This window comes from Oryctolagus cuniculus, chromosome 7, assembly GCF_051225735.1.
Source record: "Oryctolagus cuniculus isolate XC-2025 breed Fujian yellow rabbit chromosome 7, ASM5122573v1, whole genome shotgun sequence".
Taxonomy (NCBI): Eukaryota; Metazoa; Chordata; class Mammalia; order Lagomorpha; family Leporidae; genus Oryctolagus; species Oryctolagus cuniculus.
Window position 1 is genome coordinate 87554656 of NC_142873.1, and position 26450 is coordinate 87581105.

General features: G+C 41.2%; 2 protein-coding genes across 12 annotated transcripts in view; both read right to left on the minus strand.

Moving 5' to 3' along the window:
- Positions 1-2074: 2074 nt before the first annotated feature.
- Positions 2075-26450, minus strand: part of SAMD13 (sterile alpha motif domain containing 13) — a 78605-nt gene continuing 54229 nt past the window's right edge. For 10 of the 11 annotated variants that reach the window (XM_070078160.2, XM_017345578.4, XM_070078162.2 and 7 more), the window contains one exon: positions 2075-3231. In XM_070078160.2, coding sequence (XP_069934261.2) covers positions 3088-3231 — 144 coding nt within the window. In that variant the 3' untranslated portion in view covers positions 2075-3087. Of the gene's footprint in view, positions 3232-23449; positions 24103-26450 lie in introns of those variants that run through there. The other variant, XM_089337135.1, reaches the window with a different exon arrangement.
- LOC149125646 (dnaJ homolog subfamily B member 6-like) lies at positions 7084-8841 on the minus strand. The gene has a single exon (XM_089337131.1). It carries the CDS (start codon positions 8694-8696, stop codon positions 8052-8054), a length of 645 nt encoding a protein of 214 aa, XP_089193257.1. The 5' UTR covers positions 8697-8841; the 3' UTR covers positions 7084-8051.

Below are 26450 nucleotides of genomic sequence, written 5' to 3' on the forward strand. Positions count from 1 at the left end.
CATATCAACCTTGCTCCACTATCTGGAGGCATCAATCTTGTTTACATTACCTGGGGTTGGGGGTGGGGGATTAGTTTGTATCACTCACAGCCAAACCTATCCCAAACCAATCTGGAGGCTACCAGCTAGATGCACAGAAACAGGGCTTTGACCCTTATGCTGAGACCCCCCCCTCACCGCTTCTGCTATCCTTTTGAGGTAGAAGGGGATCAAACATCACCACTATTTTACTGTGGGAAGTTTCTTCAGAAATTAAAAAAAAAAATTGAGAGGCAGAAAGAAAAAGAGAGAGAGAGTGCCCATCCTCTGGTTCACTCCCCAAATGCTTGCAACGGCTGGGGGGCCAAAGCTAGAAACCAGGAACTCAGTCCAGTTCCCCCATGTGGATGGCAGGACTCAATGACTTGAGCCATCAACTGCAGCACCCACGGCTCTGCAGTAGCAGGAAGCTGGAGCCAGGAATCAAAGCCAGGTACTCTGATATGGGACATGGGGGTCCCAACACTCTCTCAACGGCTGGGCCAAATGACTGCCCTCAGAAAGGTTTGAATCAACTTCTTCATTCCACCCTCCTTCATACCGTATTGATGCCTCAACACCTTTCTTTTCCACTCAGGTCTCCAGCAGCTGCAGCTCTCATCTTTTGTCTCTGTCACTTTGCCTTTTATTCATTTTACGCTTGTTTGCCTTAAACTCTGGGAACATGGGGATAGCAATTGCCCCCTTTGTAACTACCTTTCCCACTTAACAGTAAAAAACAGCTTTATTAAAGTTTTAGACCCTCTGTAAATTCTACAGTTGGATTAATTTAGAATGCATTTTTGAACTTCACTCCCAATACCAATTCCCATATATTTTTTCAATTTCATCCTCAGGTTTTTCTAATATTTAGAGAAATTATCTCCACATAGGAATAAATTATGGTACTGTAAAATAAACACTGTTGAGGTGGGTGCTCAGCAGAGTGGTTAAGTTGTTGCTTGGGATGCTTGGTTACTCCACTTCTGATCCAGCTTCCAGCTACTGTGCATTCTAGGAGGCAGAGAACAATGGCTTGAATGCTTGGGTCTCTGACACTCATGTGAGACCCAAATGGAGTTCCAGGCTCCTGGCTTTGGCCTGGCCTACCCCTGGTTGTGTGCGTACATGGTGGGGGTGAACCAGTGGACAGAAGATCTTACTGTCTCTGTCTCTCTGATTTTCAAATAAAGTGAAAATACATAAAATATAAGAGAAGGACTCTTGACAAGGAGCAAGAAGGAAGAAAGCGCATCAAATCTTTGCAAAGTTTCATGTGGTATTAAAAGTCTTTTTCTAGAAAGAAGATCCAAACCTTTAGCAGATGTAAACCTAAATCAAGACTCCCACTGACCTGCATCAAATCAAAAATCTTTGGCTAACATTGGTTGCTAGACTGGGGTTAAGAGGAAGACTGATGATTCAGTTTATAAAGAACATAAATCCATTATATAGAGCTATGTAACTTTTTTATTTATTTGACAGATAGAGTTAGACAGTGAGAGAGACAGAGAGAAAGGTCTTCCTTCCATTGGTTCACCCCCGAAATGGCCACTACAGCTGGAGCTTCACCAATCCAAAGCCAGGAGCCAGGTGCTTCTTCCTGGTCTCCCATGCGGTTGCAGGCACCCAAGCACTTGGGCCATCCTCCACTGCCTTCCTGGGCCACAGCAGAGAGTTGGACTGGAAGAGGAGCAACTGGGACTAGAACCTGGTGTCCATATGTGATGCTGGCGCCACAGGCGGAGGATTAACCAAGTGAGCCATGGCGCCAGCCCCGCTATGTAACTTCTGTATCTAAAGTTTTTTTTTTTTTTTTTTTTTTTTTTTTGACAGAGTGGACAGTGAGAGAGAGAGACAGAGAGAAAGGTCTTCCTTTTGCCGTTGGTTTACCCTCCAATGGCCGCCGTGGCTGGTGCGCTGCGGCCGGTGCACTGCGCTGATCCGATGGCAGACTTTTAAGGCTGAATTTTCTCCCTGTGGTTTTAAGAAGGCTCTAATCCTCCATCTAAATCAAAGATGCAACCAACTGAAAGGCTCAAGGATACAGGGAGGATAAACTGAAGCAATGCTTTATTGCAACCACAAAGCACCAACTCAACAAGGCATTGATACACAGAGATCGAACAAATGTCTCTTTGAACAGAGATGTAGCAAGCCCACTTTTTCAAGTTATTAAAAACAAGTACTCAAACCAGGAATCAAACAAAGCATAGAACAATTTAAAAATTACATCATCAAAGGAATATATATATAAAAATATTCTGTACTAGTAACAAGGCTTTTGAACTATAACTCTTGGCAAATTTCTTCAGAAACAAATTATAAATACAAACCATAAAGTAAAAAAAAAAATGCTTTCTTCAGAAACAAAGAACTACGTTAAACAAATCTAAGCAGAAAATACCATTACCCCCTATGAAAGCTAGCTAAATATGGATGGATATCCCCAGGACACAAGAGTTTCTCTTTTCAGAGCTACAGTTCTGCTCCTGAAGGGGTCATGATGCACGTTCGTTTCAAACATTGCAGCATATCCCAGTGAAACCTTAATAAGGTCAAGTGGAGGACCCTCTCTAAAAAAGGGTGTCGGCAATGCCATCCGAGTAGCACAAGCTCTAAGGAGCAGAATTCAAGGGGGACAGTAATCCCTGTCTCTTTCTCCCCCTCCCCATGTTTCTTGTTTTTAACTCTTCCTAAGTCGAACTAAAAGATAGTTGTTTCATTTGATTTTTTAACAGGATTTTTTTGGAGAAGAACTCTGAAGAAATGAAGAAAATCCTTATGGTTTCAAACCCTTTGTGGGGAGGGGTATCTTATCATGTCAAAGATTATTCTATTTGATAAATTCCACAAGGAAAACTATCCTGGGAACATCTTGCCCTTGCTCCTCCTGGCTGAATTCGAGTCAGCCGATGGATTGCCTAGTCTATCCAATAGGATAACATGTCATTTGGTTGAAATTCTTTACATATACACATGTATGCATTGTGTTTACAAAGTTTCATCACATGAAACTAAATTATGTCATTATGTATTTTTTGAGGTCTGAGACCCCAATTTACTGTACTATGAAGAGCTGTTCTTTAAATGCTTCGTCTGCAGAGGTTTTACATGATACTCATAGATTTTCAGAGCAGGTCCCAGTTTTAGCTGAAGTCCTGTCAACACATCATTCCTTGTCATCAGTAGCAGGGATTTTCCATCAATTTCCTAGAATGGAAACAGAGGGTAAAGCCAACACATTAAATCCAACAACTCAAGGATAATGAAGAGAAAAGGAAGTTAGAAGGCAGAAGTCATGCCAATTGTCTGCAAGCTAAAAACATTACTTCTTTAGTAGTGCCAACATGGGGAAAAATGCAATCTCCTATTTTTATCTCCCATCTTTTACTTGTGTTTTGGGATTAAACACAATCCAGAACTGATCTTGTTTATAAGATCACAGGTTAATACAGTCTCATGGAAAGGTTACAACATGCACCCCTAAGGATCAAAGATGTTTTCTACGTTAAAAAATATTAAAGTACAGAATTTTCTGGGTACTTAATTTCTAAAATAAAGATAAATTAGGATAGGGAGCGATTATCATTTTTATTTTATAGGCAAACTAAGGATCAAATGAGAAGTTAATCTACTTAAGGTTGGGAAATTTCAAAGGGTAACATAGGGTTTAAATCTCTCATCTGCTTGCAGCCAAAGCTAATGTTCTTTTTATTAATCCCCTTTTGCTTCCCTTGACAGTGAGAACTGCGTGTATGTTGTCTAGATGGTCCAATGAGGACTAGAACCTTAGGCCTCCTGGAAGCTTATTATTTGTAGCAATGGATATGAGATAAATGACATACTCTCTTCAAAGGAAAACCTTTCAAAGGAAAATCATCCTGCCTCAACCCAAAAGTCAACCCCTCCATCCTGGGGGCGCCTGTCGCATTCCTCTCCACGGGTCCTCGAGATTGAAATAAGGTAGCAAGGGCAAGGGCTCTGCCAGCCACAAATCCCACCCCATTCTGCTAAGAGTCCATTCCCCACACCCTCCAAGGTACACAATTATTTCTGCTTCACTCCAAGTATTTTGGAGACTACAAGGCTTTGGGGTGAAATAAAAATGGGCTTTCTCACAAAAGATGTGAGGACCCCAAATATTTAAGGTAGTTTGAAACTTCTAGAAGCACCGAGAAGCAGCAAATGCCACCTTATTTTTACTGTTGGTTATTGTGGGGTTGATGTCTCTTAAGACTCTGGGTCCTTCTTTAAAGATGTGGGTTCAGCCGGCGCCGTGGCTCAATAGGCTAATCCTCCACCTTGCGGCGCCGGCACACCGGGTTCTAGTCCCGGTTGGGGCGCCGGATTCTGTCCCGGTTGCCCCTCTTCCAGGCCAGCTCTCTGCTATGGCCAGGGAGTGCAGTGGAGGATGGCCCAGGTGCTTGGGCCCTGCACCCCATGGGAGACCAGGAAAAGCACCTGGCTCCTGGCTCCTGCCAGGATCAGCGCGGTGCGCCGGCTGCAGCGGCGGCCATTGGAGGGTGAACCAACGGCAAAAGGAAGACCTTTCTCTCTCTGTCTCTCTCTCTCACTGTCCACTCTGCCTGTCAAAAAAAAAAAAAAAAAAGATGTGGGTTCAAGACATGAACCAACTGTGAAATATCACTGAATATTTTTTTACTCCCATGCTCTGTACTTCCCTCCCCAACTGACCGACAGACAAGGAGACACAACACACCACTGCGACTACTGGAACTGTGACCCCTCCTACATCATCCAGAGACCTTTCTCCAAACTCTCATGCCCCTGGCCAGGCTGTGAAGAAAAGGTGCTTTGAATGCCTCAGCATGTGGGTGAAGAAGCTAGGGGCTAGGGGTTACGGAAACACCCACTTTGTGACCTGTGCCAAGTCCCTTCCTCCTGGGTCTCCTTGCTTGGTAATGTGAGGATGCAGGGTTTCTGACAGGATGCTGTACAAAACTGCTCTTGCAAATGCCCCCTGAGCTAGGAGTCATCATTATTTCCACCATTCTCAACAGCACTGTGGTCCTCATTTCACTTGTCAACCACTTAACAGGGATGAGAGCAGAGCAAGAAACTGCTTCCAAGGAGTCTACACTGGTTTTTTTGTGTTTTGGAAATCTTTTGTCAACTGCTAGAAGCCAGAATGACTCATGTTAATTTGTGAGAGACAATATTCAACACTACAGCATATAAAAGAGCCATTTTTTGAGAGGATAAGAGTAGCAAATTATTTAAGGACTCAGGAACTGACTCACTAATTCCTTTTTTCCTCCTATTTTGGTGACAAGTAATCCAAAAGATTGATCCTCAGTGACACCTGCAAGTCTGGGAGTTGGCAGAGGGACTTTTGGGCCCTGGACACTGCCAGCAGTGGTGCTGAAGCCGCTGTGAGGTCACCATACCTGAGCTACAGATGACTTCAAAGCTCAGGCTCCATCCTGCGCTTCGAATACAGACCGGGCCACTTTACTGCATGGCCAAGCCCTCCCCACTTTGCTGTTCTCTGCACACACTTTACCCTCTACCTATTTTAAACAGGCATCAGGAAGAGCTGACAATGCTTTGGTTTGATACAAGAAAACTTCCTATAATAAGTGAATTCTTGAAAACAAAACCAGAAAATCTTCATTGGCAAAACGTTCTTTTACAACTCAGCACTTCCATCAAAATCTAAGCATGTCTGAAAAATGGTGAGGTTTTGATCTTAAGACAAAATGGAAAATCATGTTTCATGCTTCAATTTGATTTTCCCTTTGTTCAGTAGACACAGAACACAGACCAGGGTTGGTAAATGAAGTTTCCATCTGGAAATCCTCATTTTAAAAAATGTCAAAGCAGACACAGTTAATTCACACATATGACAACTTTCTTCTTGACCACCACTATGGCAGTAGCTTACAATAATGAGTAGAACACAGCATACCAAAGTGAGAGCTGCCAGGCAAACTGCAGTCTGCACGTGTCTCCACAGCTTGGCATGTGGCTCTGTGGAAGGCACTGAACTCCTGAGAGCCTCAGTTTCTTCACTGGTAAAATGGAAACAAATCCCTTCTGCACTCGGTGGGGAGGGGCTTGGCATTGGGTGCAGTGAGTTAAGCACCTGCACCCCATATCGGAGTCCTGACTATGCTTTTGATCCAACTTTCTGCTAAGGTGCCTGGGAGGCAGCAGATGATGGCTCAAGTGCTTGGGTCCCTACTACCCACATGGGAGGAGAATCCTGGCTCCTGGGTTCATCCTGGTCCAGCTTCAGCTATTGCAACCCCTTGGGGAGTAAACCAGTAGATGGAAAATGTCTTCTAGTCTATTTCTCTATCTGCCTTTCATTTATACATAGGTATATATAAATATATTATATCAAATATATAAATATATATTATAAAATATATTTTTATAAATATATACCTTATATATTTATAAATAAACATATGTACTTTTTATAAAATATGGATAAATATATACATATATATATTTCTTAAAAAGGAAATGATTGATAGAAAATACTTAGCATAGTACCTGTCATCCTGACATGTAGTGGGAAGTCATAGGTTTTGAAAGAAATGGGGTCTGTTCTGATTCCAAACCCACCTTCTGCTTCCTTTCTATAAGAGGAATGCCAGAGGGATACAGGCATATTTCTTAAAGTTCAGAAAAAATTTTCTCAGATCGAAAATTTCAGATACCACATAAAATGATTTTTCTTACAAAAATCTCACAGAGGAAAGTTTCTTAAGAAAGCTAATAATTTGCTATATACGTTCCATAAAATGTTGTGATGCACACGATATCTATGCTTTGCCAATCAGCAAGGTGTACTACAATGAGCTTGGGCCTGAAAACTGGAAGACATAGGTTGCAACACTGGAAGACACACGTTCCAACAAAGTCTCCTTCAGTAAGTTTCCACAAGAAAAACTCCTCCAGAGTCCAGTCTTTTTATTAACATAAAGCAAGGGGTTGGAGTGAGACCAGCAAAGCAAACTAAACAAATAAGAAGACTTCACATATACATCATGATTAAAGCTAAACAAAAGGATAATTCACATCTTGGGATCTCTGTTAATGGATAATCACTTGTTAGCTTCAGTGGAAACTTTACAGTGACTCTATGTTTGGATAAAAGTTGCTATTGGACAATAAAAGTCAAAATGTTTGCATACTTAATGTGGTTCAGCAAGTACTCATGTCTTGCAGTGAGGGTTAGAGGTGATAGGGTTAAGCTCCCAATGAGGGGAAGACTCTAGATATAAAAATAAATGAGGAAGATCTTTAGTTGTAACAGCTCAGTAGACAAGCACGTGCTTTGGAACAGGACACTATTTCACTGCTTATTAGGTGGGCTCTGGGGCACATGACTTAATCTCCATAAGCCTCATTTCCTTATCTAGATGATGAGGGAAGAGTAGTTTTCAGTTCACTGCTGAAAGGACTTTTGAGATAACACATATGAAGCAGAATTTCTGACATCCACTGCACTCAAAAACTGTTAAAACAGTATATGTAAAAAAATCTCAACCCACTTATTTTTCACTCTCTCTGCTAGCATTAATCTACATCTAGGCACTCTTCAGATTGAATCTGACTATGCAAAGATCAATGGGAAATTCCTGGGAAGAAAGGTGATGTGGGAAGCAAAGAAGCAAAGAGATTAGGGAGAGAAAAAGAATAGCCACTGATGGCGACTCAAGACAGGACAGGGACAAGGCTGAAGAGAAGTCAGTGGGATCTGTGATGCGGGGCCCTGCGACTGGCTCAGAAGACCACGCAGGTGTGGTAGAGGGGAAAGACAGGTCTATCTAGAATCAGAAGTCTCTGACTCGAAGGCCAAGCCTGCTGCTCACTTGTTTCTTATGCCCACCCCTGGCCCATTACTCTCCTCCTCTGAGAAACAAGAGCTTTGGACTGGGCTGACCTCCATCCACTCCAGTTGCACACACTCTGATTCCAATTCTGTCTTGGATAAGTATCCAGACAAACCAGCCTCATGTGAAAGTCACCCTGTTACAGAACATAGCAACAGTTTCTTACCAACGGGATGGATGAATGGGATGAAATTCTCGTTCTCGCTCCACTTCAGTCATCCCCCTCACATTTTTCAGCACTCTCTTTGTAACAACTCTTTCACCGTTCACTATCTGGCTGCAAGTGGTGACCAGTCTGAAGTTTCCCATTCCGATGCTTACAAAGGGTACAAATAGCTCAGAGGTAGGGAGACTTGATCTGGGGGCCAGGGATACAAAAGTGGAGAATCCTGTGTCCAGTATGGGGGTCACATCAAAGATGGTGTAGTGGAATCTCCCAGGCCTACTCGCATGGCCAGTGGGAAGACTATGTCCTGGGAGGAGGTTCTCATCCTCAACAACATTCTGAAAGACACGGTGTGGCCTCTCAAAGCACAGGTCTTCTTCCAAATGGCTTCTGTCTCTGCCATCTCCTCTATATACCCTCTTGGTGTGGTTCCCTCTGGACATGTCATAGCTGTTGCGCTTCCTGGCATCAGACAAGACCTCATAGGCCTCTGCTATTTGTTTGAATTTCTTCTCGGCTGCCTCCTTGTTCTCTGGGTTCTTGTCTGGATGTACCTGTAGAGCCAATTGGTGATAAGCCTTCTTGATATCGGAGGTGGAAGCATTCTGAGGTACCCCTAGTACTTTGTAGTAGTTCACCATGTTTCTTCAAACAGCCTTCTCCCACCAAGATACAGTTTATTTCCTTAAGAATTTCCATATAACGTTGGGAAGGAAGCTGCAGAGCTATTCAAGTTCACAGGCAGATCGTTTGAATCTTATCACATGGTTCTTAAGATGCTGTCTCTTCTGGGGGAGAAATTCCTCTTTGGTGTAGAGCTCTTCCATGTGCCCCAGCCCCACTCCTTGCTGTAGGCAGCTCATTGTGATTGGAGCGATTATGAGGTCAATATTCTCAGCCAATGACTCTCAGCTGATGCTGCTCTGCTCTCCTCCAATTGGTGGGAAATTTGGGGTAAATAATACACATATTGGGAGGGCTCCATCTTATCTAAAAATTAATACTGAGCACTTTTTTAACAGAGAAAAACTATAATGTAGCTTCAAAGTGTTATTGGAAAATGGAATTAAAAGTATGAGTTTACTTTGGTACAGTTTTTCCATAATATGCAAAAATGCTTATTATGAAAAAACATGCGGATTTTTAAAAATGCTTGCACCAAAGTAAACATCTTTAATTCAATTTATCCATCAGCTTTTAGAAATTTTTTTAAAGCTTTATTTATTTGAAAGTCAGAGTTACATAGAGAAGGAAAGGCAGAGAGAGAGAGAGAGAGAGAGGTCTTCCATCCACTGGTTCACTCCCCAATTGGCCACAATGGCTGGAGCTGCAAAGATTTGAAGCCAGGAGCCAGGCGCCTCCTCCAAGCCTCCCATGTGGGTGCAGGGTCCCAAGGACTTGGGCCATCTTGTACTGCTTTCCCAGGCCGTAGCAGAGAGCTAGATTGGAAGTGGAGCAGCTAGGACTTGAACTGGCATCCATATGGGATGCTGGCACTGCAGGCGGCGGTTTTATCCGCTATGCCACAGCGCTGGCCCCAGAAATATTTATATTTATATTCATTCTGTTTGAAAGAAAGAGGGAGAGAGATTAATCTTCCATCTACCAGTTCATTCCCCAAGTGACTGCAGCAGCTGGGACTGGGCCAGGCTGAAGCTGGGAACTTGAAACTCAATCTGGGTCTCCTGCTTTGGTGGCAGGGGCCCAGGTACTTCTAATATCACCTGTTGCCTCCCAGGGATGCATCAGCAGGAAGCTGGAATAGGAAGCTGAGCCAAGACTTGAACTAGGCACTCCAAATGTGCAATAGAGGTGCCCCAAGTGGTTGGCCCTTCACGAACTTTTTGAAGTGTTAATGTATTTGTTGACTTGTATTTTTTTTTTTAACCTCATTTATTAAAGTAAGTCACAAGTCAAATGGGACTTGCACTTAAATTGGGCCAAAAAGCCATTTTGGCTTACGGAGAGGGCTAATGCTTTCAGTGGCATCACGAGCAACTCTGCTGTTGGGTATTTGTGCTGGCACAAGGTGAATGGCAAAGGGGCTGTACTACAAAAAAAGATCTTGTACTCATTTCTGATGAAGGAAACAGAATGAAGCTCATTTCAGCAAATGAGGAAACTAGGTCACACAGACCAGACAAACTTAAAAAGGATAGACTTAGGGAGTATAATTAGAATTGATAATGTCCTATGTATTGCCACATAAGTCTTCTTCAGGTGATCTTTTAATGTCAGCTCTGTTTTTTTAGCCAAATATTAAAAATTAAAAAATTTTAAAAAATTTTTGAGATAACATTTAAAAATTTATATTATAGTTGAAAGCTTAATGTGCCATTAAATCAAGAGTTCAACAAATAAAAAGACCACAGTTCAGTAGAAATATAGGCAAGTATTATAAACAATAATCCAATGACAAGATGTCAATTTTACTTACACACAGTAAATTTTAAAATAATCACAGATCATTGAAACTATTGTAATATATCATTCTTAACAATTTGACAAAGATACAAAACAAAGATTGACAAAAGTTTGCAGCAAAACTGAAATGAGCATTTTTTATTTCATTTTTTTTTTAAATTTAGGATTCTATATATGAGAGAGTATGAGGTATTTGTTTTTCTGTGTCTGACTTATTTCACTCAACATGATGTAATGTCAGTCCTTTTAAAATTTATCTCTGGACTTAAGAACTGAACTAAGTAGCAGCATCCAAACAGTAAAGGCTTTAAAAACATGCTTTCAGCCTCAGTTTAGCCAGAGCTGCTAAACACACAACTTCACACATCACAGACTTCCCTATAACTTGGTATGCTGACCAGTGACGTGCGAAGGGATGATGCAAACCTCTTTCAGGCCTGGGCCATAAAACCACCTATGTGGGCTCCTCCTTGCCTTTTTCCTTACACCAGCTAGGTGTCAATGTCCAGATGCTCTTAGACTCTGCCAATTGAAGACGACAGAGCCTCCAGCAGCCAGTGTCACATTTCCACATTCCTGGGATATTTCTGTGATCAAGAAATAAACTTCCACTATAATCAAGCCATTATATTCTACTTCTGACATCAGTTAGCCTACTATAATACACCAACTGTATCTGCAACATCACCTTCTGTTTTAGAACCTTCTCCTTACCTGTCATCAACCAGTGGAATCCTACCTCTGCATCACTCAAAGTCCAGTATTCTGTTCTATTTACCATTTCTCACTCCCACTAAACTCACTTTTTTATTTCAATTCTACTTTCTCCAAGGTTATGAGTCCCTTCTTTCAGACTCAAGTTTTATATCAGTCTGAACCATGGAGTTATTTTTACTAGGCCTCTAAAATAGCCCTTTTAAGCAATGAGCTTTCCAATGTGCCCATCCCACAAACATCCTATCCAGGAGGGGTGACAATAGCTTAACATCAATGTCCAGATGGTCCAGCAATTCATCTTCTCTAACTCCTGTAGCTGGAAAAACAATCATGAAACCATGAAGATGAAACACTGATATTTGCAGTGGACCAATCTAGGCTCGGTCAGTAGGATGTTTCAATAGCTCTTTGATTTACCTTTGGTCATCTTCCTCTACTATTTCCCTTGGTAGCCATTCTGAACCTTCACTGCTCTAGGTCTTTACTAAATTTCTATCCAGCCCTGTCCATTCCAAGCAGAGGCACTCACCTCCTATTTAGCAAAGGAAATTTCCCTAGTGTCCCTGAGGACACAGTGTTAGGTTTTGCCAGAGAAACAAAACCAATAGGATATTAGTTAGATAACATGGAACTGCAGGCTGGGAAACCAGGAATGGGATAAGAACTGATGCCTATATGGGATACTGACATTGTAGGCTGGCTATACCTACATGCCACAAGGACAAGCCCATCTATATTCTTTTAATTTTTTTTTTAATTTAAGGCATACAAATTTCATGTATTTCATATATACAAATTTAGGAACATAGTGATACTTTCCACCCTAACGTCCCTCATGCCCACTCTTCCATACTTCTTCCTCCTCCCTGTCCTATTCCTATACTTTTTACAAAGATCTATTTTCAGTTTACTTTTTTTTTTAATTTAATTTTTTTTGACAGGCAGAGTGGACAGTGAGAGAGAGAGACAGAGAGAGAAAGGTCTTCCTTTGCCGTTGGTTCACCCTCCAATGGCCACAGCAGCCGGCGCGCTGCGGTCGGCGCACCGCGCTGATCCGATGGCAGGAGCCAGGTACTTAACCTGGTCTCCCATGGGGTGCAGGGCCCAGGGACTTGGGCCATCCTCCACTGCACTCCTTGGCCACAGCAGAGAGCTGGCCTGGAAAAGGGGCAACCGGGACAGAATCCGGCACCCCGACCGGGACTAGAACCCGGTGTGCCGGTGCCACAAGGTGGAGGATTAGCCTAGTGAGCCGTGGCGCCGGCCTCAGTTTACTTTTTATTCATTAGATTAACCCTATACTAAGTAAAAAGTTCAACAAATAGTATGAAGAAAAAATCACTGTTCCTCAACATTGCAGACAAGTGTTTTAAACAATCATTCACTCCAAAGATCACTCTTATATATTACACTTTAGGTACACTATTAGTTACCACAAATCAGGGAAAACATATGATATTTGTCTTTTTGGGACTGGCTTATTTCACTAAGTATAATGGTTTCCAGTTGCATGCATTTTGTTGCACAAGACAGGATTTCAATTTTTTTTTCTTTATCCAGTAATCAGTTGATAGATATCAGGGTTGATTTTATATCTTCTTAGCTATTGTGAAATTGAGCTGCAATGAACATGGGAGTACAGATAAATCTTTGATATGATTTCATTTTGTTTCAGTAAATTCCCAAGGCTAGGATTCCTGGGTTATATGGTAAATCTATTTTAGTTTTCTGAGGTATCTCCATACTGTCTACCACAATGGCTGTACCAGTTTACATTCCCAGCAACAGTGAATTAGGGTACCATTTCCCCCACATCCTCACTAGCATTTGTTGTTTGTTGATTTATGTATGAGAGTTATTTTGACTAGGGTGAGGTGAAATCTCATTGTGGTTTTGATTTACATTTCTCTGATGGCTAGTGATCTTGAGCATTTTTTCATGTGTTTGTTGGCTGTCTGAATTTCTTCTCTTGAAAAATGCCTGTTCAAGTCCTTTGTCCATTTCTTAACTGGATTGTTTTTGTTGTTGTTGAGTTTCTTTAGCTTTTTATAGATTCTGGATATTAATCCTTTATCAGTTTCATAGTTTGCAAATATTTCTCCCCTTTTTTTTTACTTGTCTCTTCACTTTCCTGGTGTTTCTTTTGTAGGGCAGAAGCTTCTCAGCTTGATATAATCCCATTTGTCAACTTTGGCTTTGATTGCCTTGCTTCTGGGGTCTTTTCCAAGGTGTCTTTGCATATGCCAACGTCTTGTGGAGTTTCCTGAATGTTCTCCTCTAGTAATTTGATGGTGTCAGGTCATAATATTCAGTAACTTGATCAATTTTGAGTGGATTTTTGTATTTGGTAAGGATCTTATTTCATACTTCTGCATGTGGAGATCCAATTTTCCCAGCACCATTTGTTGAAGAGATTATCTTTGCTCCAGGGATTGATTTTAGCTTCTTTTTCAAATATTAGTTGGTTGTAGATATGTGGATTGATTGAATTTCTGTTTTGCTCCATTGGTCTACACATCTATTTTTGTGCCAGTGCCAGGCTATTTTGATTATAACTGCCCTGTAGTATGTCTTGAAATCTGGTATTGTGATGCCTCCAGGTTTGTTTTTATTGTATAAGATTGCTTTATCTATTTGGGGTCTCTTGTGTTTTCATATTAATTTTAACATCATTTTTTCTAGATCTGAGAAGAATGTCATTAGTATTTTGATTGGGATCACATTGAATCTGTAAATGTCTTTTGGTGGCTTGACATTTTGATTCTTCCAATCCATGAGCATGGAATATCTTTCCATTTTTTTATCTTTTTCTGTTTCCTTATTAAATATTTTGCAATTTTTATTATGGAGATCTTTGACACCCGTGGTTAAATTTATTCCAAGATATTTCATTTTTTCAGTTGCTACTGTGAATGGGATTGATCTTAGAAGTTCTTTCTCAGCCATGGCATTGTCTGTGTATACAAAAAAAGCTATTGATTTTTATGTGTTAATTTTATATTCTGACATTTTAACCAAACTCTTTTATGAGTTCCAATAGTCTCTTAGTGGAGTGTTTTGGTTCCCCTATGTATATAATTCATGTCATCTGCAAATAGGGATGCTTTGACTTCCTCCTTTCCAATCTGTATCCCTTTGATTTCTTTTTCTTGCCTAATGGCTCTGGCTAAGATTTCTAGGACTATATTGGATAGCAATGGTGAAGAATGGGCACTCATGTCTGGTTCTGGGTCTTTGTGGGAATTCTTCCAATTTTTCCATATTCAGTAAGATGCTGGCTGTGAGTTTTGACATAAATTGCCTTGATTGTGTTGAGGAATGTTCCTTCTATACCCAATTTGCTTAAGGTTTTCATAATGAAAGGATGTTGTATTTTATCAAGTGCTTTCTCTGCATTTATTGAGATATAGTTTTTGTTCTTCAGTTTGTTAATGGGCTGTATCACATTTATTGATTTGTGTAAACTGAATTATCCCTGCATATCAGGGATAAATTCACCTTGGTCAGCATGAATGATCTTTCTGATGTGTGATGCTGGCTTCATAGAGTTTGGGAGGATCCTCTCCTTTTCAATTATTTTGAATAGCTTGAGAAGAAATAGAATTAACTCTTCTTTAATAGTCTGTTAGAATTCAGCAGTGAAGTCATCCAATCCTGGGTTTTTCTTTGTTGGGAGGGTCTTTATTACTGATTCTATACCATCTTGGTTATTGGTCTATTTAGGTTTTCTGTGTCTTCATGACTCAATTTTGGTGGATTGTATGTGTCCAAGAATCTATACATTTATGCTAGATTTTCCAATTTATAGGCATATAGCTCTTTGTAGTAATTCTTGTTAATTAATTTTATTTCTGTGGTATACGTTGTTAATTTCTTTTTTCATCTCTGATTTTATTGAGTATTGAACCTCTTTTTTTTTTGGTTATTTGGACCAATGGTATGTCAATTTTTTTTATCAAAAAACTAGCTCTTGATTTCACTAATCTTTTATACTTTTTTGTTTCAATTTTGTTTATTTCTTCTCTAATTTTAATTATTTCTTTCCTTCCTACTAACTTTGGGTTTGGTTTATTGTTGTTTTTCTAGGTCCTTGAGATGCATTGATAGCTCACTTATTTGGTGCATTTCCAATTTATGTAGGCACCAACTGCTATATGCCTCCCTCTTTACACTGCTTTTGCTGTATCCTGTAAATTTTGGTATATTGTATTATCACCTTCATTTGTCTCCAGAAATTTTTCTGATTTCTCTTTTCTTTTATGACCCACTGTTCATTCAGGAGCATGTTGCTAAGTCTCCATGTGTTTGCATATGTTCTAGAAATTGTTGAGTTGTTAATTTCCAGTTTCATTCCATTGTGGTCAGAAAACATGCATGGTATGATTTTTGAATTTGCTGATACTTGTCTTATGGCCCAACATATGGTAATCCTAGAGAAAATTCCATGCACTGATGAAAAGAATGTGTATTATGCAACTGTGGGATGAAAATTTTTTTTAAAGATTTTATTTATCTATTTGAGAAGTAGAGTTACAGACAGTGAGTGGGAGAGACAGAAAGGTCTTCCTTCCATTGGTTCACTCCCCAAATGGCTGAAATGGCCAGAGCTGCACTGATCCAAAGCCAGGAGCCAGGTGCTTCTTCCCAGCATGGGTGCAGGGGTCCAAGCACTTGGGCCATCCTTTGCTGCTTTCCCAGACCACTGCAGAAAGCTGGATTGGAAGAGGAGCAGCTAGGACTAGAACCGGCGCCCATATGGGATGCGGGTGCCATAGGCGGAAGATTAACCTACTGCGCCACGGCACCAGCCCCAGGATGACAGGTTTTGTAGATATCAGTTCTGTTTGGTCTATAGTGTTGATTAGTTCTGTTATTCTTTTGTTGATTTTCTGTCTAGTTGATCTGTCCATTGATGAAAGTAGGGTGTTGAAGTCCACCATTACTGCTATATTGGAGTCTATGTATCCCTTTAGATTAACATCTCTTTTAAGTACTCAGGTGCTCTGTATTTGGATGTGTATGCATTTATTACAGTCACATCTTCCTGTTGAATTGATGCCTTAATCATCACATACTGCCCTTCTTCATCTGATTTCACAGTTTTTTTTGTTTAAGTCTATTTTGTCTGATATCAGGATGGCAACACCTGCTTGTTTCTGTGTTCTGTTAACATGGAGTATCTTTTTCCATGCTTTTACTTTCACTCTGAATGTATCTTTGTTGGTGAGGTATGTTTCTTGTAGGTAGCAAATAGATGGGTCTTGGGCCGGTGCCACGGCTCACTAGGCTAATCCTCCGCCTAGCGGCGCCGGCACACCAGGTTCTAGTCCCGGTCGGGGTGCCGGATTCTGTCCCGGTTGCCCCTCTTCCAGGCCAGCCCTCTGCTGTGGCCAAGGAGTGCAGTGGAGGATGGCCCAAGTGTTTGGGCCCTGCACCCCATGGGAGACCAGGAAAAGCACCTGGCTCCTGGCTCCTGCCATCGGATCAGCGCGGTGCGCCGGCCGCGGCAGCCATTGGAGGGTGAACCAACGGCAAAGGAAGACCTTTCTCTCTGTCTCTCTCTCTCACTGTCCACTCTGCCTGTCAAAAAAAAAAAAAAAAAAAAAAAGATGGGTCTTGTTTTTTAATCAATTCGGCCAGTCTGAACTGGAGAGTTTAGACGATTTACACTCAAGGTTTCAACTGATAAGTAATGACTTGGCCCTGCCATTTTTCCAGAAATATTTCTATTGTTTGAATTTCCTTTGTACTTTTACTGGAGACTTTCTGCCTCTGCATTCTTTCATAATGATGATTATCTTTTTATGTTGCTGTATGTAGCACACCCTTTAGCATCTTTTGTAAGGCTGGACAAGTGGTGACAAATTCTTTCAATTTCTGTGTGTTCAGGAAGTTCTTTATTTGAACTTTATTCATAAATGAGAGCTTTGCAGGGTACAATATTCTGTGTTGACTGTTTTTTCTCTTAATACTTGAACTATTTTTCCATTCTCTCCTAGCTTACTGGGTTTCTGATGAGAAATTATCTGTGAGTGTAATTGGAAACCCTCAGAAAGTAATCTGGTGTTTCTCTCATGCACATTTTAGAATTTTGTTTTATGCTTTATTGTGGAAAGTTTGACTACAAGGTGTTGTGGTGCAGATCTATTCTGGTCATGTTTATTGGATCTATGTGCTTCCTGTACTTGTATGTCCCTTTCTTTTTACAAATTGGTGAAATTTTCAGTATTTAGTTCACTAAATAGACCTTTTAGTCCATTCTCTATTTTTGTATGTTGGGTTGTTTAACAGTATCCCATAAATCTCCAAAACTGTTTTTAATTTTTATAATTCTCCTTTTTTTTTTCTGGTCTGACTGAAAAATTTCCAAAGATTTGCCTTCCAGCTCAGATATTCTTTCTTCTGCCTTAGCAAGTCTGTTGTTAAGGATTTCCACCATATTTTTTAATTTGACATATTGAATTCTTCTAATATTTCATTTCAATTTCTCTTCAAAATCTCAATTTCATGGGAGAATTTTTCATCCACGTCATGCATGGATTTCTTTAACTCATGAATTTGCTTCTCATTGCTTCCAAATAATACTATGGTTAATCTTCTGAATTATCTTTCAGGCATTTCATCAATCTCTCTGTCTTCACATTCTAATAATGAAGTGTTGTTGTGTTCCTTTGTGAGGGGAGTCATGTTGTCGTTTTTATTTTTTGAATTTCTGCTTTTATTTTTGGCATTTGGAAATCCTTGTTGGTTTTCTCCTCTGACTTCTTTCATCTTTGAACTATGCTTCTTTGGCTTAGTGGAGTGTCTATTCTTTCACTGAATTCCCAGAGGCATGTGCTTGGTGTGGCCATGGAGCTCTGGTCAGTGCTCCAGGGTGGGGCAAGTGTCCAGGGTGGCATCCCAATTGTGCATGGTAGATCTCCTCTTGTTAGCAGGAAGGAAGGTATGACCAACCTCTGTTGGTGTAATCACACCCTCATCTCCTCTCTTCCAAGGTGACCAGTGCCTAGGTGTTAGCCCGCAGTGGGTACAATACTGATCCATAATGCCCCATGAACCACACTAAGGCTCTGTGCAGTTCCAACTCCAGGCAATCAGGGAGCTCTGTGTGTATAGTACCACACATAGTAACTGCACAGAGACCCAGCTATACTCTACACCCTCTCATGCAGTCACAGAGCTCCCACAGTCTCAGCACACAAGGCTCCCACACTGAACAGGGTGCAGTGGATCTGCTCCATCCCGTTAGACTGTCCTGTCTATATAGAGACAGGGATGTTCCCAGAGCCAGCTGCCTGTGTGTGCTCCACCTAGACAGTTTGCGTTCCAGAGCCTGTAATGAGTTGAGAGGCTCAGAGCTCCTCACATGGGTGCCTGGCTCCTGTTAATCCTCCCAGCCAGACTTAAAGTCAGTGGGGAACACATATTTTTTCATCTGGTAAAGTCCCTGGGTTCCACATGTGCATAAGAGCCTCTGACTGCAACCCGTACTCATTTTACAATGGTGCCTTCTCCCCACCACTTGCCAGGTGTGTAGAAAAGCCTCTACAGCCATTACTGATGTCAGAATTGCTCCTTTTCCCTGCCAGTTGCTGGGTGCACACACTGGAGCTATTGTTGCTGCTACTGCTGTCAAGATGGTATCTTGTCCCTGCCAGTTACTGGGCATGTGCACAAGAGCAGCTACAGCTGTTACTTATATCTAAAATAGCATCTGCCTCCTCTCAGCCAGTTGCCCAGTACCATTGTGGAGGGGATGGGGAGAGAGAAACATGCCCCCTTTTCCACTGGATTAGCAGGTACCCTGTCCCCCTGGCAGACTGCCAGGCTCTCCCTCTGGCCATACCACCAGTGGAATGGGCTGCTGCATTCTAATCTCATCTCTCTCCAAAGCTGGCACTTCATCTGGCTCTTGGCTGCTGGAACTGTGTGTTGGGTCTGTGCTCATTGCTGCATGTCCGCACTTTCCACACTGATCCACAGCATCCCTCTTCCTCTTATAGAATTTCCACTGCAGTTTTCTCTCCAACTCTCTCTTGAGAATGTACTTTCTGCACTTTTTTTAAAAACTGTTTTCCCTTAGCCTAAAGCAGTACACCTTTTCCCTATTCTGCTATCTTGGAATCTCTACTCTTTTGATCTCATTCCTCTCCCTAGTCTTAGGGAATTTGCTTCATTTTACTATCTCTGATTTCCAGCAATTTAAACTTTAGCTCTTTTGGCAGCCACTTTCCTCCGTGTAAATAAGTTTGGATGTCTCCTCTCTTAGAAAGGAGCCCTCTGGGCTGGCTTGGTGGTGCAACAGGTTAAGCCAAATCTGAGATACTGCATCCCATATGGGTACCAGTTTGAGTTCCAGCTACTCTCATTTCCGATCCAGCTCCCTGCTAACTGCTTAGAAAAAGCAGTGGGAGACTGGCTCAAGTCCTTGGGCTCCTGTATCCATGTGGGAGATCCAGACAATATCCCTGACTCCTGGTTTTGGCCTGCCCCACCCTGGCCATCATGGTCATTTGGGGGAATGAACCAGTGGACAGAAGACTGATCTCTCTCTCTCTCCTTCTCTGTGTAACTCTGACTTTAAAATACATAAACAAATCTTTTAAAAAAAGTTCCCTCAAATTTACCTGACCCTCTAGCTACTGCCTCCATATGCCACAGTGGAGTCCTCAACTTGGAGGAAAAGGTGCTCCATGTTCCTTACCTCCAACTCCATTGAAATTCTATTGGCAAACTTCACAGTGCCCCTAAGACCCCATTTATCTTGTGAACTATTTGATTTTGTTGATTATTTCATTTTTCTTCACACTATCCCTGTAACTGTTTTCTAAAAAACCTCTCATCACTTGTTCTCTTCCCCCACTTCCTGAGTGTTCTTTCTCATCTACTTTTGCGGGGGGCCTTTCCTCTCCTAGCAGCCAAAACCTTGGTCCTCAGCCTTTCCCTCCTCCCTTTGTAAACACCTCTGTTTCTCATCTTCTCCTATGACTGATAAACTCTCACATCTCCTTTTCTAGGCCTCACTCTTCCCTCAGCTGTCTGCTAGGTAGCTTCACTTAAGAAGTCCTATACGCCCTCAAATCTAATGTGCCACAAACTATGCTGCTCTACATTCCTTTTAAAACTTACCTTCCATAGTTGATGGTGCCATTTTGCAATCGCCCAATCTGGCAGTCATCACGCCTCCTCCCTCTCTACCTGTGAGCACTGCATTCATTCCTGCAGTTATGGCAGAGAATAAGACTAGACAATGCTTCACTGTCTACTGGCAATGATTGTCTAAATTCATTTTACCTTCTTTCCCAGGCTTCTAATCTACCGCTTCTTTCCTATATCCAAGGGACTATGACAGCAGCTTTCCTGCCTTTCGTCTCCATGCCACTCTGTATAATGCTGCTGGACTGAACTTTCAAAACCACAAATGTCATGACATGCCCCCTTTAGTATTCTTCAGAGGTCTCTCCTCTGCCAGGCAAACCAATCTCTGTTGTTTGGACCCTTGTTTACCTTTCAGCCTTATTATCCCTTGGGATTCCCTGCTCCATCCATCCTTTTCCGCATTACATGGTGTTCTTAACATAAACTGTGTTGTTTCACATCACCAGCTCTTTGTGTGTGGTGTCCCACTCTGCCCAGAATCCTCAGTGCTTTCCTCAGATAGTTCTCATATTTGTAACAGTTTTAGATGATTTTATGAAAGTAAAATAATGCTCATAATAACAAATGTTATTTTACTTTAATAGCTAATGTCTATTTTAATGGGTGTTAGAAAAAGCTGTAACAACTGTGAAAACCACTGCAGAAGTAAAAAAGCCACAGAAGCACTGCACACCTGGCTGACTTATAATGTCTTCTATCTATTCTAATTTCAAGTGAACGATTAAAACAATCATTTGAGTACTTTATTTTATACAAAGCTGCTCTATTTCAATAAAAATTTCAGATTCTTATCAGTTTGCTTTCAATTCTCCTAGCCACATTCTTGTTAACATTATGTGTTTGCTCATTTTAACTTTTTAAAAATTTTATGGGCTAAAAGGACATATCTGCAAAGTCTGAGATGCCATTTCCCTGTTCATTTAGCTATAAAATATTTTAAGCATTTCAGTAGCCTTCAATTGTTAAGAAATATCAGGTGTCAAAGCAACTTGAATATTTTGGTGCTTAGTGTTATTAAATGCTAGTAAAGTAATGAAAGTTATTTCCAATTTGTGGGATTTTAATTAGTTTAATCCAGAGCTGAGTTTACCACAAAGTTAATGAAGCTTAGGTATTTTTTTTCCCAATGGGGGCTCTCAGAATTATATAAACTTGAGATACCTCACCCCTCCCCCAATCATGGATTTGTTTCTGGTCTAATTAGAAGTATCCATTCAGAACCACTACACTGGAATTTAGTGACTTAGGAACCATGCTCAGGGATGCTCTAATTGCCTCCCACTTTACCACTGCATACCGAGGTAGTTAGTTTTATTTGGCAATTTGCAGCATTAAGAAACTGGATTTATCTTTACTAATTCAGTGACTTTAGAAACTTATCAAAAGTTGGCAATAAGCCAACTGAAAAGAAACACTAATTTTTATGTTTCACATAAATGACTTAAACAATCAGTCAGGCATTTCAAAGTAAAATATGTTCTTACTCATGTGACTTAGGGAAGGTAAGAGACAATAGAGTAAATTAATTTGCCATCTTGAAATGTATGTTGTCATGATACACTGAGGGAAAAAATGATGTCAGAAATACATGTATTGTTCTAGAAATACGACCACTGAGGTCAGTCACTCGTAAGTTTGAGAAATTTGAACATTATGAGCTATATGACATTGATTGAATGGCAGCTACCTTCCATCTTCTTCATATATATTCTGAGTATGTGAGTCAGATAAAGTCATAGAAATGAAGTGGCGGCACAGCAACAGGAAAGCTGTCTGTGTCTTGCAGTTACCATTCAGTGTGAGTGGTGAAGTTACTGTGCTCCATTGCTAGAATTCTGTAACACCTCAACAGACGTGGCTTTACCAAGAGAAAGCTGCTCCCTTAGCCTTCAGTGTTAGACAAAGTAAACCTTACACTAAATATTCTCTGTGAGGAAGGTGGGGATACTTTGGAATGAGGTTAGTCAAAATGGTTTCCCTTAAAAACCAAAGCTCTTGGAGAGTAGAATTCCTGACATTGGAGTACCTTTGATTTTTGACAATCAGGCAATCCCTGTTCCTGGGCGAGTGCCATTTTTTAAAATCATCTATTCACGAATGGCTTTTGTGCTCTATGCTATGCCCTGAAAGCATTATTTATGAGGGCCAGCCCCAAGATTACACTTTTTCGAGAAGGAGTGTGAGCAATATTTTGTTTGTTTAAGTCAACACTCAATTTATGGAAGTCAGAGTTCTTGAAAGGCAAACTCTCCATGGTCATCCAGTGACCACGAGTCAAATAGGACAAAATAACCCGGGAGTCCTGACTCCACCCATGCCCTTCACTGCAGCCTGAAAGCTCTGCCTGCAACAAGACGCCTGGGGAAAATGCAATCATACATTGGTGTTCATGGCAGAGAGAGATGGGGCTGATGGGGCTGTAATCACTGCCTTCTCTGGGAAGGGCCCCGCTGCCTCCTGCTGCTATGGCCAGTGAGCCCTTTGAGGCAGCACATTAATCCAGAAGGCTGGACTTCCTACAGTGAACAGCTGCGGCCCTGAGGACACAAACCACATTCCAACCCCGGGGAAGCAACACTCCTGGTCACCAAGGGGGCTGGCTGGAACGGTAATGCAGCCTGACACACACTACAGACACTGGGATGCACAGTGACTCGGGTCTTTTCTGATGCTAGTTCTTTTAACTTGTAGTTGTAGCTCACAGGGAAGGCTCAAAAGAAGCTTTCTAGTAACTTGATGGAGATAACTGTACTAGAGGGAACTTAATTGAGGTAACTGTCATGTGGCAACAATATGTCTGCACAGGGAAAAGGGGATAGGCAAAGTTCAGCTGGCTGCTTAAGCCAGCTGTAGAGGAATCACAGGAATGTGGGGCATCATTCGCACCATCCAGACAAACCTCACTCAATGGTCTGAGCCATACCCAAGGGAATAAGGTGCTAGAAAGTTGAATCTCAGTCTGGTTGCATGGATTGTACTGTGAGACCTTACCATGGAGACACACTCTCCTGAAAGCCCTTCTAGTGGTAGACCTATGTGTGGCATCTGTCAGCATCTTAGTTCAGGCAGCTGTAACAAGACACTACAAGCTGGGTGGAATAAATGACAGAAATTTATTTCTCACAGTTGTGAAGGCTTGAAGTTCATGATCAGGATGCCAGCATGGTCAGCCTCTTTGTGCATCTCTCTTCCTGGTTTGCACATCACTGTCTTTTTGTTGTATCCTCACATGGCAGAGAAAAGCAATCTGTCTGGAGTCTCTTCATCTTCTTAGAAAGGTATAACCCCATTGTGGGGGATCCATCTTCATGACTTCATATAAATCTAATCACCTCCCAAAAGGCCCCACCCCTCAATACCATCACATTGGGGTAAGCCTTTTAAAATAAAATTTGAGGGGAACACAGCATTCAGTCCACAACTATCATCCATGAAACAATAAACTCCTGTGTCACTGGTAATTGTGCTCCTCTCTGTACTTTTCTCTTTTAGAGGTGATTTAGGGGATGCTCTCCATTCCTGGCCTGCTTCCATCAATTGGCAGAGCAGAGCTATCCTGAAGGAGATTTATGAATGTGGCCATTCTTATTGTTTCTCAGCTGCTGTGACCTAGAGGATGGGTGACCAGCAGTCTGGAGGTGACCAGCATTCTTCCCATCAGTATGCATCTGGTTAAACACCAACTACTTGAGGTTCATTACCAGGAAGATCCTGGTAGTATGACGTTGGTGGCTGCTGAGCATGATACTGGAAGATGAAGGTTAACACAGCACAGAACATGAACCCTCAGTGCTCTGAAAATCACAGGAACTACTCACCTTACCAGCCTGGGCTTGGCCAGTGACTCCCTCCTCACCCTCTACTTCCTTTTATGGAAAGGGTGAAAAAGAAGAGAATTGTTTTTCAGAGCATGAAAAATATCTGGATCACTTCTAGAGAATACTTCAGGAAACTCTTCCTGTAACCCAATCAATCTTCCATGAGAATTAAAGAATTTGAGTTTCTGGGCCATGCTCGTAAGACTTCAATCTTCTGGGGGATTCATTTCTCAGGCTCCTGAGTTGGCCCACCCAACACAGTAGAAAGATGATGCTCATTTCCCTACTGAAGGATTTCTCCATGAATCCTCTCTTTTGCTGCTACCAGAATGAGGTCAGAGTTGGTCAGTATCAATTCTGAGGTCCTACCCTGAATCAGGAGGGCCGAGAGAGCACCCCACACCCCAACTTCCATCAGGATGTTGGCTTCAGAGGTGTCTTGGCAAAGGCTGAGAGAGAGAGGTTTTGGGGCAGCTGGGAATCTGGCCAGGAGACCTTTTAGCTAAATCATTTTTTTGTTGTTGTTAACCTTTTTACAGTATTATTTAAATTTAATTTTAGAAGGGAGTACTCAACTGCAGTGACACAAATGGACTGTGTATCATTAAAAACCAAACTAAAATACTTTCCAGCTAACCAGCTGCCTTCTAATTTCCAACCTGAGCTGTTATTTTGCATCATAATTTTATTATAAAATTTTCACACATAAAGAAATGTTGTCAGAGTTTTATAGTGAACACCTGTATTCCTACCATCCATATTCTACACTTAATATTTTCTGTACTTACTTTCTGTACTTACTTGATCACATGTCTGTCCATCTAGGGATCCCTAGATGTCTACCTATAATTCCTGGTACATTTTAAAATAGCAGTGTACTTCCCTCCTAAATACTGCAGTTTGCATACTATCATTTAATACTTTTCATATATATTTTAGGGACAACTTATAGGCCACATAATTCAAAAATCTGAATTATTTACATATGTCTGTGTATATGCAGTGACCAATGCATATAGCTGTAACTCACATCCTTGTCAAGCTACAGCTGGTACCACTACCTAGAAGCTTCCTCATATCCTTCCCAGTCATTCCCTGCCCTTTCCCATCCAGAGGCAGCCACTGTTCTGAATTCTGTCTATCACTGATTTGTTTCCCTCTTCTGAAAATTTACCATAATGGAACCATTCAGTATGAATTCTGTTCTGTAAGGCCTCTCCCACTCAGTCTTATGTTTTTGAGACTTTTTCATAGTTGTATCAGTTGTTTATATATTTTTTAAATTTTTGTTATTGGGTAATATGCCATTGTTTGAATATACCAGTTTTTACATTCATTTTTCTATTCATGTATACTTACACTTCTAATTTTTGACTATTATTAAAAAGCTACTAAGAATAATTCTGTATAAATCTTTACAGACATATGTTTTCATTTCCCTTAGGCAAATACCCAGGAGTAAAATTGTTGGATCATGGGGTAGCTGTATGAGTGTTTATTTTACACTTCTACCAACAATGAAGGAGAGTTCCGGTTGCTACACATCTTCATGAACATTTGGCATTATCAGTCTTTCTAATTTTAGTTCTTCAGGTGGGTGTAAGTAATTTAACATTCTATTTTGGAAGATTTTCCACACTAGCAAAGAATACATATGTATAAGGATCAAGTTGGAAGGAAATATTGGTGGAGAGAAATCTACAGATTGGTGTATGTGGTATTAGAAATGTTCATGTTATCCAAATTTAGGATATACAAATAGCTTGAGAGAATAAGCAAGGGCTTAAAGGAGGGATGTACAACATGCAGCTAGATTCATTTTCAGTTTATGACTCCTTCAGATATATCATAACATTAGAAAAGCAAATTTAATGCTTGGAAAACTGCAGCCTTGATTGTGTTTTGCTACAAAGCTAATATGGGGTGGACTACACATTCCCCCAGTATGCCTTATCATCATCAAAGCCCCTTGAGGATCAACCTTACACAGCAGGTCTAGCCCACAAAATGGAGCCATGAATCACCCAAAGTCAGAGAGGACCCTGCTCCTTTCTCCCTCTTCCAATACCAACTTTGGACCTGAGGGAAAGGAATTAACAGTCTTTGAACATCAACACTATGCCAGGGCCTTTCCTTGGTGTTTTGTACATATTGTCCTTTAATCCTCAGCATAACGTCCCTATAAAGTTAAGCATTGCCAGCCTCACCTTACGGGTGTGAAAGCAAGACTCAGAGGGGTATAGTAACTTGGGTGAGGTCACATAGAGATAGAAAAAC

Coding starts and splice junctions, on each gene's coding strand:
- LOC149125646 (XM_089337131.1), bottom strand. CDS start 8,696: ATGGTGAACTACTACAAAGTACTAGGGGTACCTCAGAATGCTTCCACC.